Raw genomic sequence first — 16,838 nt, forward strand, 5'->3', positions numbered from 1 at the left:
CTTTATCTCCACAGTTCTTAAATGTTCACCTTCATTTAATTCATTTTTCAAATTTTCACCGAGACATCCTTCCTGACACCATCCAGATGTGCCTTATGAAATCCCGAAATTTTCAGAATTATACAGCTATCTTTTTGTATTTTTCTAACTTAATTCCATGCTTTATCTCTATTTTATGGAGGGTGCATTCATACAAAGATCATGGTTCTTTCTACCATGTGGATTCATCCAGGTACTGAGCTCAGGTCATCAGACTTGAGGGCAAGTTCTTCACATACTGAGCCATATTGCCACCAGCAGCACTCCCACTCCCATCTCCCAAACGATGGAAATCACCTGAAATTTCACATGACTCTCTAACAACTCAGCATGTTTTAATTTAAGTAACTGTGCCATATATGCGTGCATATGTATTTAGACTTAATAGTTCAGGCCATAAAAAAGAATTTGAATGAAAATTGGCCTTTTTCTTGCCAAAAACAACCATAAAAACTAGACAAAATATATAAATGAACTGCTTAAAGGTACTGGAAAGCACCCAGCATGAGCATGTCTTGAGAACCTACAATTCCTGAGTGAAGGGAATGGCAGCTTCAGACTCACAGTCCCCTCAGCATTCTAACTTTTGGCACTGAGAGTACAAGGAATTGTGTCTAGCAAAAGTCAGCAGGCCTGTCCTGGCACTAGAGTGCAGAGGCAACACCTTACAGAAAGTGGGGGCCACTACAGAAAAATAAACCTCCCCCCCAAAAAAAATCTGCATTCAATCTTCCCCGAGGTGCTGACAACTAACTCCTCAGCTTTCCGTATGCAAGGCAAGTCCAAAAAAGCAGCAGAAAGAAGCAGCTGGGATGTTAGTGAGCTAAGCAGAAACTGAAGTAACAGTACAATTCTTGGAAACAAAAACTGGAATCCAGGGATGGAGGGGGTTTTCAGTGGAAATCTCAAGAGGAGTAATGGACTTTAATACAATCTCAAACCAAACCCTGTGAGGATTAGGAACAGTATGCTGCCTCTTCTCTATCATCCTACAAGACAGAAGAGAAAAACCTTTAATTCTCTCTCTCCCTCTCCCTCCTTCCCCACCCCACTACCGTGTGTGTGTGTGTGTGTGTGTGTGTGTGTGTGTGTGTGTGTGTGTGTGTGTCTGTGTCTGTGTATGTGTGTGTGTGTATATGCGCACGCGAGAGTGATTGTGGGCTCCCCCTATTGCTTTCATATTTATTTTATTAGTATGCTGTCTGTGCTGGTACCCATGACAGTCAAGAGAACAAGCTTCAGGAGTCAGTGCTCTCCTTCCTTCCACTAAAGTAACAAGGGATTGAATTTAGGTCATCAGGCTGCCTACTGTTCAGGCCTAGTACTCTACAGCAGCCTTCTCATTGGTATAGCTATAACCACTACCACTTGTAACTATTATGGCTGCTATCAACATGACAACCACCGGCACTGTCTCCTCCTCATATTACCAGCTTGGCCCTCTACTTATATACAGCCTATAAGGACTGGGACATAAATGTAGAACTATATTTTTGAATCATTCACAATACTTCTCCAAGTTCCACACCAATCTCAAGTCTGGCATAAGGTCCAAATATAGGCTTTCAATTATAACAAGGCCTTAGTGAGAATTGTTGGAGGAGAAAAGGTCACTAAGGGTAGTGATAGCCGAATCTGGTAAAAGTTGTCTGAAGTAGCCATAGTTAGTGTAGGGCCTTCTGAAATAGGTAGGAGTGACAGCTTCAGGTACAGTGATCCTCATAGCTGAACTAAGCATTCCTGAATGGTAGATGATGACTTAAAACAATAGGCTGACTTGGAGGCAAACTCTCAGTTTGTCAAGAGCAGTTTGTCAGCTTCACCTTTGAAGCAGTCAGACATTAAAATGGATGTGACTCTCAGGAAGTTGAGTGGTTGCTTCCTATGCATACAATGGTTAATGGTAAAACAGACAGTTTACTGTGCTAACTGGATCAATACATGTACACATACGGATTGAAATCAACCACATAAAGAAGCACCAGTTCTGTGTTTAGGAACACATGATTAAGAACAGCTAAAGAGATGGTCAGAGAGTTAAACTTACTAAAACCTATTTTAACGAGAGTTCATACAATTCTAGCATTTGGGGTGTTGATTTGTTTGTTTGTTTGTTTGTTTGTTTGTTTGTCTGTTTTTTCAAGTATAGCTCTTACAAAATATCTGTGAGGCATGTGAAAAGACCCAACAAGAAAAAGACAGGGATGACTAGCAAATGCTAAAAGCCTCTTACTTTTTAGCTGATTCAAATCCTAATGTTCATCCAAACATAAATACATGTCTGTGAGAAAGCAGACTTTAAGTTGGGCATCTGAGATGTTTCTATGGTTTTTATCACAAATGCGTGATTGAACATAGATTTACATTTGCTCTTCTATTCTGGTATCACCACTTACTCTGATTTGATAGCATTTAAAAAAACAATACTGCATTTTTAATACCCATCAGTATTTTATGTATTTTGGAAACATTTTGAGAATTTCATACATACATATAACATGTCTGCCAAATCTATTTCTATTCTATCCTCTCTTATTCCTCCCTTATCCATCTACCTCCATGTGCTCTTTATAAACCTCCTGGGTCCACCTAGTTTTAGACTGTCTGCATGGGTATAGGACATGAGAGGGTCATCACCTATTTTAATAACTCTTAACAGCTATAACTATATATACAAGATCAGAAAAAGATGAAAAAATCAAAATGGCTGGAGAAAAGGGCTGGTGAAACCTACCCCTAGTTCAGAGACAACTGGCAACTGATGGGAAAGAAAACCAGTTTTCTTCAGAGATGTGGGCCCTGAGAGGCTACTTATCCTCCATTAGATGGTCCTATACTCAGAATTCATATTTTGAATGATAAAATGTAATGTATGAATATACTAGCTGGCTTAATAGTACACTACATTAGTAGAATACAAAGTATAATACTTTGTATAGTAGAATACAAAGCAGAGGATCACCAAGGTCTCATGACATAATTCAGGCTAGTCTGAACCAGCTATAAGGTCAGGAAAGCTTCAAATCATGATGCTATCTCATTCCCCTGGGATGCACACTAACACACCGAGCTAATTTTCAAATTCTTAATATTATCATCTTCCTAAATTCTTCATTTTCAGCACACTATAATCATAAAAAGTCCAGGCTAGTGACTCTCATTCTGAGATTGTCATCACTGGTTGGTTAATTAATTAATTAAAAAGTCTGGACAACTGGCTCTCATTCTGAGATTGTCACAACTGATTAATCAATTAATTAAATCTTTGGCTCTCTGTGCTGTTTTATTTTTTTTATAGTGGTAACTGAGAAATATAATCCTTTCTTGAGACCATGCATGCTTAAAAGTATAGAAATCTGTTCTCTGTTTTAATGAGTAATTTATTTACTTAGCCATAATCTCTAGAGTATGAGTTAATTCTCTTTTTCAGAATTTTGATGATCATAAAATTTTATTTGTAGCATCTAGATAATGAATTGATGGGGTCAACTAATCTTGGATTTTATTTTTCTCCTCTGAAAATATAGATTAAATAAACTTTTCTTTTAAAAGCACAAGTCCTGATATTATGTTATAGCAACAAAAAAGAGAATACTACAGAATTCTGGCCTACTACTAATTTGCAATAAGTGTACTTATACAAAAAAAAAAAATTAGGGCAATACATTAGGTAAAAGGAAGGGATACTGTTTAAAATGAGCCAAAATGACTAAGATAAAATACAAAAATAAAATGAAATACATCCATAATACCAAAAAAGAAATGTCTAGGAGTCAACTCAGGATATCCCATATGCTAGGGAAGCACTCTACCAACGAGTTATTACATTGCAAGCCGAAATTTTATGGTTTTAACTAGTAGAGATCAATATGACATAAAATGAGGGCAAGTTTGGGGTTATTTGGTTGTTTGGTTTGGTTTTCAAGACAGGATTTCTCCATGTAGCCCTGGCTATCCTGAGACTCAATCTGAAGATCAGGCTGGCTGCAAACTCACAGAGAGCTACCTGCCTCTGCCTCCCCTCTGCTGAGATTAAAGGTGTGTGCCCCTACTACTCAGAAGGCCCAAGTTTTAAAATGCATAACATTCCTTTCTAACTATAGGCAGCTAGAACATGAATAAGTAAAAAACTTAAAAAGTGTAACTCAAAAATCACTTGCCATTTTTCCGGGAAGTTTTCTGCACTGCCATTGGTGCACAGGGCTGAGCAGCTGTTACCTCAGAAGTGGAAGAACCAGTGTGATGCGCCTTTACCTTGTCAGCCCAACTGACACCTGTGGGAGCCAGACATGGGGCAGTTACTGCACCAGGTAAATTCCTATTGAGAAAGAAAAACACATGTAATAAATTAAATATCAAAGTAATTGCTGTGAAAATATACCATTATATGTAAATACTAAATATTTCTTGCCATTACTAGTTTTTATAAGAAACAGTGCACGTCACTCGACACAGGCACTATTAAAATGGTTCCTTCTTCTCTGTGTATATTCCTTTTATAAACTACAAAAGTGATGCTTCGTTGGCAATATCCCATTTTGGCTCCTGGAAAATTAAGTAATACTAATTTCCTCAAATCTGCATAGTTATCCTATCCACTCCTTCTACAGTCACTTTAATAGTTCACATTTATCAAAACTCCACTGTCAGCTTAGCCTGGAATCACCTAAAGAATTATGACACAATGAAAGTAAATGTATTGCTAAGCATTACAGACTACTCAGGACTGAGGAGACAGCATGGCTGTGAGACTACTAAAAGGCTCAGGTTTTACTTGGGTTCAAAACAACCTGACAGTGACATCCTTCTTCTCCTTCTGTGGTCCAAACATATCCACCCAGACCTTTTGCAACCAAAATTAGGTCCTGAATCTTAGTGCACTGACATGGAAACAGTTTGGCTGACTGGGTGGGGTTAGGTAGCTTCTGACTTCCTTTTCTGTGGTGTAATATACAAAGAAAACTTTTACAGGTAAAGTGACAACATCTACTTTCCTTCCCACATTTTCTGTTCCCTTAATCAATGGCTTTAAACAAACATTCCCAATTTTTCCTGCTGTATACATGTAAAATGCTTTACTTCCTATTTAAATTTTGAATTAAAATAATAAACAAGATTCAAACTTTATAACTCACATTTCCATTAGTAAGCACAACCCAAGCAGAATGAGATGTGGATACTAAAGGCCGGCTATGAACTACAACAGAAAGTAAAAAGAAGCAATACATTTTACAACAATATGAATAGGATCACACCAAGAACACTGTGGGAACGTTATCCACATAGACACCATCATGATGAATACAGTCAACATGAAAACCCTCTGGGTATGTCTATGAGGCAATTTCTACAAAGGAATAACAAATACGATGGTTTTGAAACAGCATTAAAATGGCAATGGAAGATGCTTGTATCTATAGCTCCTTGTCTCAGGTATCAAAAACAATGACTTTATGAAATTCATAGGCAAATCAAGGGAACTGGAAAATATGATCCTGAGTGAGGTAACCCAATCACAGAAAAACACACATGGTATGCACTCATTGATAAGTAGCTATTAGCCCAAATTCTTGAATTACCCTAGATGCACAGAACACATGAAACTCAAGAGGGATGACCAAAATGCGAATGCTTCACTCCTTCTTTAAAAGGGGAACAAGAATACCCTTCGCAGGGAATAGGGAGGCAAAGTTTAGAAAAGAGGCAGAAGGAACACCCATTCAGAGCCTGCCCCACATGTGGCCCATACATATACAGCCACCCATTTAGATAAGATGGATGAAGCAAAGAAGTGCAGGCTGACAGGAACTGGATATATATCTCTCCTGAGAGACACAGCCAGAATACAGCAAATACATAGGCAATGCCAGCAGCAAACGAATGAACTGAGAACTGGACTCCTGTTGAAGAACTCAGAGAAAGGACTGGAAGAGCTTGAATGGGCTTGAGACCCCATATGAACAACAATGCCAAGCAACCAGAGCTTCCAGGGACTAAGCCACTACCCAAAGACGATACATGGACTGAACCTGGGCTCCAACCTCATAGGTAGCAGTGAATATCCTAGTAAGATCATCAGTGTAAGGGGAAGCCCTGGGTCCTGCCAAGACTGAACGCCCAGAGAACTTGATTGTTGGGGGGAGGGTGGTAATGGGGGAAGGATGGGGAGGGGAAGCCCATATAAAAGGGGAGGGGAGGGGTTAGGGGGATGCTGGCCCGAAAACAGGAAGGGGAATAACAATCGAAATGTAAATAAGAAATATTCAAGTTAATAAAGATAAAAAAAGGGGGGGGGGGTTGGGGATTTAGCTCAGTGGTAGAGACCTTGCCTAGCAAGCCCAAGGCCCTGGGTTCAGTCTCCAGCTCTGAAAAAAAGAAAGAAAAAAAAAAAAGGCAATGGATTCTGAGTTACTCTTCTTGCAAAGACCCAACAAAATTAGACCAGAACCACTGCACGAGTTAGGGTCTGAATCTGAAGAAGAAGAAAAAGAAGCAAGCAAGCATGTATTAGCATTCATCTCTCTGCTCCCTGACTGAAGACGTAATGTGATCAAACACTTCATGTTTCAAGCCGTGATAAACTAGGTCTCACCCAACAATAAGTCCAAGTAAAAATCCTTCAAAGTTCCCTTATGTTGCTTAACCAAGTATTTCTTAACATCCAAAAGAAAAAAGTAACTAATGCATGCATTAAAAGTTAGCAGAAGGGTTGTTCTAATTTGCATTTCCCTGATGACTTAGATGTTAAACACTTTTTTTTCTTTATTAACTTGAGTATTTCTTATTTACATTTCGAGTGTTATTCCCTTTCCCGGTTTCCATGCCAATATCCCCCAACCCCTCCCTCTCCCCTTCTATGTTGGGATTCCCCTCCCCATCCTCCACCCATTGCCACCCCCCCTCAACAATCATGTTCACTGGGGGTTCAGTCTTGGCAGGACCAAGGGCTTCCCCTTCCACTGGTGCTCTTACTAGGCTATTCATTCCTACCTATAAGGTTGGAGCCCAGGGTCAGTCCATGTATAGTCTTTGGGTAGTAGCATAGTCCCTGGAAGCTCTGGTTGCTTGGCATTGTTGTTCATATGAGGTATTGAGCCCCTTCAAGCTCTTCCAGTTCTTTCTCTGATTTCTTCAACAGGGGTCCAGTTCTCAGATCAGTGGTTTGCTGCTGACATTCGCCTATGTATTTTCTGTATTCTGGCTGTGTCTCTCAGGAGACACCTACATCCGGTTCCTGTCAGCCCGCACTTCTTTGCTTCATCCATCTTGCCTAATTGGGTGGCTGTATATGTATGGGCCACATGTGGGGCAGGTTCTGAATGGGTGTTCCTACTAACACTGTTTTAATCTTTGCCTCCATATTCCCTACCAAGAGTATTCTTGTTCCCGTTTTAAAGGAGTGAAGCATTCACATTTTGATCATCCGACTTGAGTTTCAAGTGGTCTCTGCATCTAAGTAATTCAAGCATTTGGGCTAATAGCTACTTACCCATGAGTGCATACCATGTGTGTTTTTCTGTGATTGGGTTACCTCACACAGGATATTTTCCAGTTCCATTCATAGAATTTCATAAAGGCATTGTTTTTGATAGCTGAGTAATATTCCATTGTGTAGATGTACCACATTTTCTGTATCCATTCCTCTGTTGAAGGGCATCTGGGTTCTTTCCAGCTTCTGGCTATTATAAATAAGGCTGCTATGAAAATAGTGGAGCACGTGTCTTTTTTATATGTTGGGGCATCTTTTGGGTATATGCCCAAGAGAGGTATAGCTGGATCCTCAGGCAGTTCAATGTCCAATTTTCTGAGGAACCTCCAGACTGATTTCCAGAATGGTTGTACCAGTCTGCAATCCCACCAACAATGGAGGAGTGTTCCTCTTTTTCCACATCCTTGCCAGCATTTGCTGTCACCTGAGTTTTTGATCTTACCCATTCTCACTGGTGTGAGGTGAAATCTCAGGGTTGTTTTGATTTGCATTTCCCTTATGACTAAGGATGTTGAACATTTTTGTAGGTGTTTCTCAGCTATTCGGCATTCCTCAGCTGTGAATTCTTTGTTTAGCTCTGAACCCCATTTTTAATAGGGTTGTCTCTCTGTGGTCTAACTGATTGAGTTCTTTGTATATTTTGGATATGAGCCCTCTATCTGTTGTAGGATTGGTAAAGATCTTTTCCCAATCTGTTGGTTGACGTTTTGTCCTAACGACAGTGTCCTTTGCCTTACAGAAGCTTTGCAGTTTTATGATATCCCATTTGGTGATTCTTGATCTTAGAGCATAAGCCATTGGTGTTTTGTTCAGGAAATTTTCTCCAGTGCCCATGTGTTTGAGATGCTTCCCCACTTTTTCTTCTATTAGTTTGAGTGTATCTGGTTCTTGATCCACTTGGACTTAAGCTTTGTACAGGGTGATAAGCATGGCTTGATCTGCATTCTTCTGCATGTTGACCTCCAGTTGAACCAGCACCATTTGCTGAAAATGCTATCTTTTTTCCATTGGATGGTTTTGGCTCCTTTGTCAAAAATCAAGTGACCATAGGTGTGTGGGTTCATTTCTGGGTCTTCAATTCTATTCCATTGGTCTGTCTGTCTCTGTACCAATACCATGCAGTTTTTATCACTATTGCTCTGTAATACTGCTTCAGTTCAGGGATACTGATTCCCCCTGAAGTCCTTTTATTGTTGAGGATAGTTTTAGCTATCCTGGGTTTTTTGTTATTCCAGATGAATTTGCAAATTATTCTGTCTAACTCTCTGAAGAATTGGATTGGTATTTTGATGGGGATTGCATTGAATCTGTAGATCGCTTTTGGTAAAATGGCCATTTTTACTATATCAATCCTACCAATCCATGAGCATGGGAGATCTTTCCGTCTTCTGAGGTCTTCTTCAATTTCTTTCTTCAGAGGCTTGAAGTTCTTTTCATACAGATCTATTACTTGCTTGGTTAAAGTCACACCGAAGTACTTTATATTGTTTGGGTCTATTATGAAGGGTGTCGTTTCCCTAATTTCTTTCTCGGTTGGTTTCTCTTTTGTGTAGAGGAAGGCTACTGATTTATTTGACTTAATTTTTATACCCAGCGACTTTCCTAAAGTTGTTTATCAGCTTTAGTAGTTCTCTGGTGGAACTTTTGGGATCACTTAAATATACTATCATATCATCTGCAAATTGTGATATTTTGACTTCTTCTTTTCCAATCTGTATCCCCTTGATCTCCTTTTGTTGTCTGATTGCTCTGGCTAGAACTTCAAGAACTATATTGAACAAGTAGGGAGAGAGTGGACAGCCTTGTCTACTCCCGGATTTAAGTGGGATTGCTTTAAGTTTCTCTACATTTAGTTTAATGTTCGTGACTGGTTTGCTGTATATGGTTTTTACTATGTTTAGGTATGGGCCTTGAATTCCTATTCTTTACAGGACTTTTATCATGAAGGGGTGTTGAATTTTGTCAAATGCTTTCTCAGCATCTAATGAAATGATCATGTGGTTTTGTTCTTTCAGTTTATTTATGTAATGGATCACGTTCATGGTTTTCCGTATATTAAACCATCCCTGCATGCCTGGGATGAAGCCTACTTGATCATGGTGGATAATTGTTTTGATGTGCTCTTGGATTCAGTTTGCCAGAATTTTATTGAGTATTTTTGTGTTGATATTCATAAGGGAAATTGGTCTGAAGTTCTCTTTCTTTGTTGGGTCTTTGTGTGGTTTAGGAATAAGAGTAATTGTGGCTTCATAGAAGGAATTCGGTAGTGCTCTGTCTGTTTCAATTTTGTGGATCAGTTTGGATAGTATTGGTATGAGGTCTTCTATGCAGGTCTGATAGAATTCTGCACTAAACCTGTCTGAACCTGGGCTCTTTTTGATTGGGAAACCTTTAATGACTGCTTCTATTTCGTTAGGAGTTATGGGATTGTTTAAATGGTTTATCTGTTCCAGATTTAACTTCAGTACCTGGTATCTGTCTAGGAAATTGTCCATTTCCTGCAGATTTTCAACTTTTGTTGAATATAGGCTTTTGTAGTAGGATCTGATGATTTTTTTGAATTTCCTCAGATTCTGTAGTTATGTCTACCTTTTCATTTCTGATTTTGCTAATTTGGACACACTCTCTGTGTCCTTTCATTAGTCTGGCTAAGAGTTTATCTATCTTTTTGATTTTCTCAAAGAACCAACTTTTGGTTCTGTTGATTCTTTCTATGGTCCCTGTTGTTTGTACTTGGCTGATTTCAGCTCTGGGTTTGATTATTTCCTGCCTTCTACTATTCCTCGGTGTATTTGCTTCTTTTTGTTCTAGGGCTTTTAGGTGTGCTGTCAAGCTGCTGACATATGCTCTCTCCTGTTTCTTTCTGCAGGCACTCAGAGCTATGAGTTTTCCTCTTAGCACAGCTTTCATTGTGTCCCATAAGTTTGGGTATGTTGTACCTTAATTTCCACTAAATTCGAAGAAGTCTTTAATTTCTTTCTTTATTTCTTCCTTGATCAGGTTATCATTGAGTAGAGCACTGTTCAACTTCCATGTATATGTGGGCGTTCTTCCCTTATTGTTATTGAAAACCAGCTTTAGCCTGTGGTGGTCTGATAGCACGCATGGGATTCTGTCTATCTTTCTGTACCTGTTGAGGCCTGTTGTTTGACCAATTATTTGGTCAATTTTGGAGAAAGTACCATGAGGTGCTGAGAAGAATGTATATCCTTTTGCTTTAGGATAGAATGTTCTATAAATACCTGTTAAGTCCATTTGGTTCATGACTTTTCTTAGTCTGTCTACGTCTCTGTTTAATTTCTGTTTCTATGACCTGTCCATTGATGAGAGTGGGGTGTTGAAATCTTCTACTATTATTGTGTGAGGTGCAATGTGTGTTTTGAGCTTTAGTAAGGTTTCTTTTATATATGTAGGTGCCCTTGTATTTGGATCATAAATATTTAGGATTGAGAGTTCATCTTGGTGGATTTTTCCTTTGATGAGTATGAAGTGTCCTTCCTTATCTTTTTTGATGACTTTTAGTTGAAAATTGATTTTATTCGATATTAGAATGGCTACTCCTGCTTGCTTCTTCCAACCATTTGCTTGGAAATTTGTTTTCCAGCCTTTTACTCTGAGGTAGTTTCTGTCTTTGTCTCTGAGGTCTGTTTCCTGTAGGCAGCAGAATGCAGGGTCCTCATTGCGTATCCAGTTTGTTAATATAGATTAACAAACTTTTTATTGGGGAGTTGAGTCCACTGGTGTTGAGAGATATTAAGGAATAGCCATTATTGCTTCCTGTTATATTCATATTTGGATGTGAAGTTATGTTTGTGTGCCTTTCTTCTCTTTGTTTTGTTGCCAAGAAGATTAGTTTCTTGCTTTTTCTAGGGTGTAGCTTGCCTCCTTATGTTGGGCTTTACCATTTATTATCCTTTGTAGCGCTGGATTTGTAGAAAGATATTGTGTAAATCTGGTTTCTTTAGGTGCTTCTCAGTCATTCAATATTCCTCAGTTGAGAATTCTTTATTTAGCTCTCTACCCCATTTCTTAATAGGGTTATTTGTTTCTCTGAAGTCTAACTTCTTAAGTTCTTTGCATATGTTGGATATTAGCCCTCAATCGGATGTAGGATTGGTAAAGATCTTTTCCCAATCTGCTGGTTGCCATTTTGTCCTAATGACAGTGACCTTTGCCTTCCAGAAGCTTTGCAATTTTATTAAGTCCCCCTCGTCAATTCTTGATCTTAGAACATAAGCCACTGGTGTTTTGTACAGGAAATTTTTCTCAGTGAACATGTGTTCGAGGCTAGTCCATACTTTTTCTTCTATTGGTTTGAGTGTATCTGCTTTTATGTGGAGGCCCTTGATCCACTTGGATTTTAGCTTCGAACACAGAAATAAGAATGGATCGATTTGCACTCTTCTACATGCTGACCTCCAGTTGAACCAGAACCATTTGTTGAAAATGCTATCTTTTAATGTTATCTTTTCTCCACTTAATGTCTTTACCTCTTTTGTCAAAGATCAAGTGACCATAGGTATGTGGGTTCATCTCTGGGTCTTCAATTCTATTCCATTGATCTACATGCTTGTCTCTATACCAATACCATACAGTCTGTAACACAGCTTGAGGTCAGGGATGGTGATTACCTCAAAAGTTCTTTCATTATTGAGAAGAGTTTTCACTATCCTGGGTTTTTTGTTATACCAACTGAATTTGCAAATTGTTCTTTCTAACTGTATGAAGAATTGTGTTGGAATTTTGATGGAGATTGGTTTGATTCTGTAGATTGCTTTTGGTACGATGGCCATCTTTACAACATTAATTCTGACAATTCATGAGCATGAGAGACCTTTCCATCTTCTGAAATATTCTATGATTTCTTTCTTCAGAGACTTGAAGTTCTTGTCATACAGATCTTTCACTTGCTTGGTTAGAGTCACACCAAGGTATTTTATATTATTTGTGACTACTGGGAAGAGTGTTGTTTCCTTAATTTCTTTCTCAGCCTGTTTATCCTTTGAGTAAAGAAAGGCTACTGATTTATTTGAGTTAATTTTATATCCAGCCACTTTGCTGAAGTAATCAGGTTTATGAGTTCTCTAATGGACTTTTTGGGGTCACGTAAGTATACTATCATATCATCTGCAAATAATGATATTTTGACTTCTTCCCTGACAATTTGTATCCCTTTAACCTCCTTTCATTGTCTGATTGCTATGGCTAGAACTTCGAGTACTGTATTGAATAAGTAGGGAGAGACTGGGTAGCCTTATCTAGTCCCTGATTTTAGTGTAACTGCTTCAAATTTCTCTCAATTTAGTTTGATGTTAGCTACTGGTTTGCTGTATATTGCTTTTACTATGTTTAGGTATGGGCCTTGAATTCCTGATCTTTCTAAGACTTTTAACAAGAAGGGGTGTTGAATTTTGTCAAATGCTTTCTCAGCATTTAACGAGATGATCAAATTTTTTTTCTTTGAGCTTGTTTATATAGTGGATTACGTTGATGGATTTCCATATTTTGAGCCATCCCTGGATACCTGGGATCAAGCCTACTTGATCATGATAGATGATTGTTTTGATGTGTTCTTGGATTCGGTTTGAGAGAATTTTATTGAGTATGTTTGTATCGATATTAGTAAGGGAAATTGGTCTGAAGTTTTTTTTTTTGTTGGGTTTTTGTGTGGTTTAGGTATAAGCATAATTGTGGCTTCATAGAAAGAATTGGGTAGTGTTCCTTCTGTTTCTATTTTGTGGAATAGTTTGGACAATATTGGTATTATGTTCTCTACGAAGGTCTGATAGAATTCTGCATTAAACCCATCTGGTCATGGGCTTTTTTTGGTTGGGAGACTTTTAATAACTGCTTGTATATTTTAGGAGTTATGTGACTCTTTAGACGGTTTCTCTGATCCTGATTTAACTTTGGTATGTGTTATCTATCTAGAAAATTGTCCATTTCATCCAGATTTTCCAGTTTTGTTGAGTGTAGGCTTTTTGTAGTAGGATCTGATGATTTTTCCATACATAATTATCTGATTAAATATTGGAAAAGGCTTTAACATAATACAACATTCCTTCATGATAGAAGTATGGGAAAAACCTAAACATAATAAAAGCAACTTACAGCAAGCTAATCGCCAACATCAAATTAAACGAGAAACTTATAGCAATTCCGCTAAAATCAGACACAAGATCAACTATACACTCTATATCTATTAATATAGTATTTTAGGTTCTATATGAAGCAATAAGACAATTGAAAGCAATCAAGAGTATACAAATTGGAAAACAAGAAGTCAAGATTGTTATTTCTAGATGACATATGATAGTATACATAAGTAAGCCCAAATATTCTACCAGTGAACTCCTACAGCTATACACCTTCAGTGAAGTGGTGATATATAAGATAAAGTCCAAAACAACCCAGTAGACCTCATATATACAAACAATAGATGGGCTGAGAGAAAAAAAAAAACTCAGAAAAGGAACACCTTTCACAAAAGTCACAAAAAGTATCTTGGGATAACTCTAACCAAGCAACTGAAGCCCTTTATGACAAGAACTTTGAAGAAAGAAATGGAAGACCTCAGAAGATGGAAAGATCTCCCATGCTCATTGATCAGTAATATTAACAATTAGCAAAAATGGCCATATTACCAAAAGCAATCTACAGCAGTCCATAGAATGGGAAAAAATCTTCACCAACCTCATCTGACAGAGGGCAAATTTCCAAATTATATAAAGAACTTAAGAAACTATACATTATGCAAATCAAAACATCCCTGAGATTTCACCTCACACCAGTGAGAATGGGTAAGATCAAAAACTGAGGTGACAGCAGATGCTGGCAAGGATGTGGAGAAAGAGGAACACTCCTTCATTGTTGGTAGGATTGCAGACTGGTTCAACCATTCTGGCAAACAGTCTGGAGGTTCCTCAGAAAATTGGACATTGCACTACCTGAGGATCCAGCTATACCTCTCTTGGGCATATACCCAAAAGATGCCCCAACATATAAAAAAGACACGTGCTCCACTATGTTCATAGCAGCCTTATATATAATAGCCAGAAGCTGGAAAGAACCCAGATGCCCTTCAACAGAGGAATGGATACAGAAAATGTGGTACATCTACACAGTGGAATATTACTCAGCTATCAAAAACAGTGACTTTATGAAATTCGTAGGCAAATGGTTGGAACTGGAAAACATCATCCTGAGTGAGCTAACCCAGTCACAGAAAGACATACATGGTATGCACTCATTGATAAGTGGCTATTAGCCCAAATGCTTGAATTACCCTAGATGCATAGAACACATGAAACTCAAGACGGATGATCAAAATGTGAATGCTTCACTCCTTCTTTAAAAGGGGAACAAGAATACCCTTGGCAGGGAAGAGAGAGGCAAAGATTAAAACAGAGACTGAAGGAACACCCATTCAGAGTCTGCCCCACATGTGGCCCATACATATACAGCCACCCAATTAGACAAGATGGATGAAGCAAAGAAGTGCAGACCGACAGGAGCCAGATGTAGATCGCTCCTGAGAGATACAGCCAGAATACAGCAAATACAGAGGCGAATGCCAGCAGCAAACCACTGAACTGAGAACAGGAACCCCGCTGAAGGAATCAGAGAAAGAACTGTAAGAGCTTGAAGGGGCTTGAGACCCCATATGAACAACAATGTCAAGCAACCAGAGCTTCCAAGGACTAAGCCACTACCTTAAGACTATACATGGACTGACCCTGGACTCTGACCTCATAGGTAGCAGTGAATATCCTAGTAAGATCATCAGTTGAAGGGGAAGCCCTTGGTCCTGCTAAGACTGAACCCCCAGTGAACGTGATTGTTGGGGGGAGGGTGGCAATGGGGGGAGGATGGGGAGGGGAACACCCATAAAGAAGGGGAGGGGGAGGGGTTAGGGGGATGTTGGCCCGGAAACCGGGAAAGGGAATAACACTCGAAATGTAAATAAGAAATACTCAAGTTAATAAAAAAATAAAAATAAATAAAAAAAAGAAACTATACATTAACAAATCAAATAATCCAATTAAAAAAATGAAGTATAGACCTAAATGGAGAATTCTATTTTTATTGGATATTTTTTAATTTACATTTCAAATGTTAAGCACCCTATCCCATTCCTCTTCCCTTCTTCTATAATGGTGTACCCCTCCCCATCCACCCCATCCTTCTCATCCCACTCACGAATTTCCCCTAAAATGGGGGTCCAACCTCGGCAGGACCAAGGGCTTCTCTTTCCATTGGTTCCCAACAAGGCCATCCTCTGCTACATATGCAGCTGGAGCCATGGGTCAGTCCATGTATAGTCTTTGAGTAGTGGTTTAATCACTGGAGCTCTGGTTGGTTGGCATTGTTGTTCTTATGGGGTTGCAAGACCCTTCAGCTCTTTCAATCCTTTCTCTAATTCCTCCAATGGGGGTCCTGTTCTCAGTTCAATGGTTTGCTGCTAGCATTCACCTCTGTATTTGACATGCTCTGGCTGTGTCTCTCAGGAGATATCTATATTCGGTTCCTGTCAGCATGTACTTCTTAGATTCATCAATCTTATCTAATTTTGGTGGCTGTATAAATATGGGCCACCTGTGGGGCAAGCTCTAAAGTGCTGTTCCTTCCATCTCTACTCCAAACTTTGCCTCAATATCCCCTCCTATGAGGGGATTTTTGCCTCCCCTTTTAAGAAGGACTGAAGCATCTGCAGTTTGGTCATCCTTCTTCTTGAGCTTCCTGTGGTCTGTGGATTGCATCTTGGGTAATTCAAGCATTTGGTCTAATAGCCACTTATCAATGAGTGCATACCATGTGTGCTTTTCTGTGATTGGGTTACCTCACTCAGGATGATATTTTCTAGTTCATTCCATTTACCTATGAATTTCATGAAGTCATTGTTTTTGATAGCTGAGTAGTACTCCATTGTGTAGATGTACCACATTTTCTGTATCCATTCCTCTGTTGAAGGGCATCTGGGTTCTTTCCAGCTTCTGGCTATTATAAATAAGGCTGTTATGAACATAGTGGAGCATGTGTCTCTGTTGTATGTTGGAGCATCTTTTGGGTATATGCTCAAGAAGTGATGCCTAATGACATTCTGCTATACTCACAGTCAGGAGCCTGGCATGATCACAGTCAGAGTGGTTCCATTCAGAAAGTGATGGAAACAGATCTAGAGACCCACAGTTAAACATTAGGAAGAACTTAGTGAATTATACAGAGAGGAAAGAAGAAATGTTTAGGACTCCACAAAAAAAAAACCCTACAGAATCAAAAATGTAGACTCATCGGTGCTCACAAAACTGAA

General features: G+C 38.9%; 1 protein-coding gene across 9 annotated transcripts in view; it reads right to left on the minus strand.

The window, feature by feature from the left end:
* Positions 1 to 16,838, minus strand: part of Scaper (S-phase cyclin A-associated protein in the ER) — a 399,452-nt gene that overhangs the window by 300,882 nt on the left and 81,732 nt on the right. For all 9 annotated transcript variants that reach the window (NM_001427719.1, XM_008766363.4, XM_039082386.2 and 6 more), the window contains exon 9: positions 4,200 to 4,357. In NM_001427719.1, the coding sequence (NP_001414648.1) occupies positions 4,200 to 4,357 (158 nt within the window). The remainder of the gene's footprint in view (positions 1 to 4,199; positions 4,358 to 16,838) is intronic.

Source organism: Rattus norvegicus, chromosome 8 (genome assembly GCF_036323735.1).
Source record: "Rattus norvegicus strain BN/NHsdMcwi chromosome 8, GRCr8, whole genome shotgun sequence".
NCBI classification, from domain to species: Eukaryota; Metazoa; Chordata; class Mammalia; order Rodentia; family Muridae; genus Rattus; species Rattus norvegicus.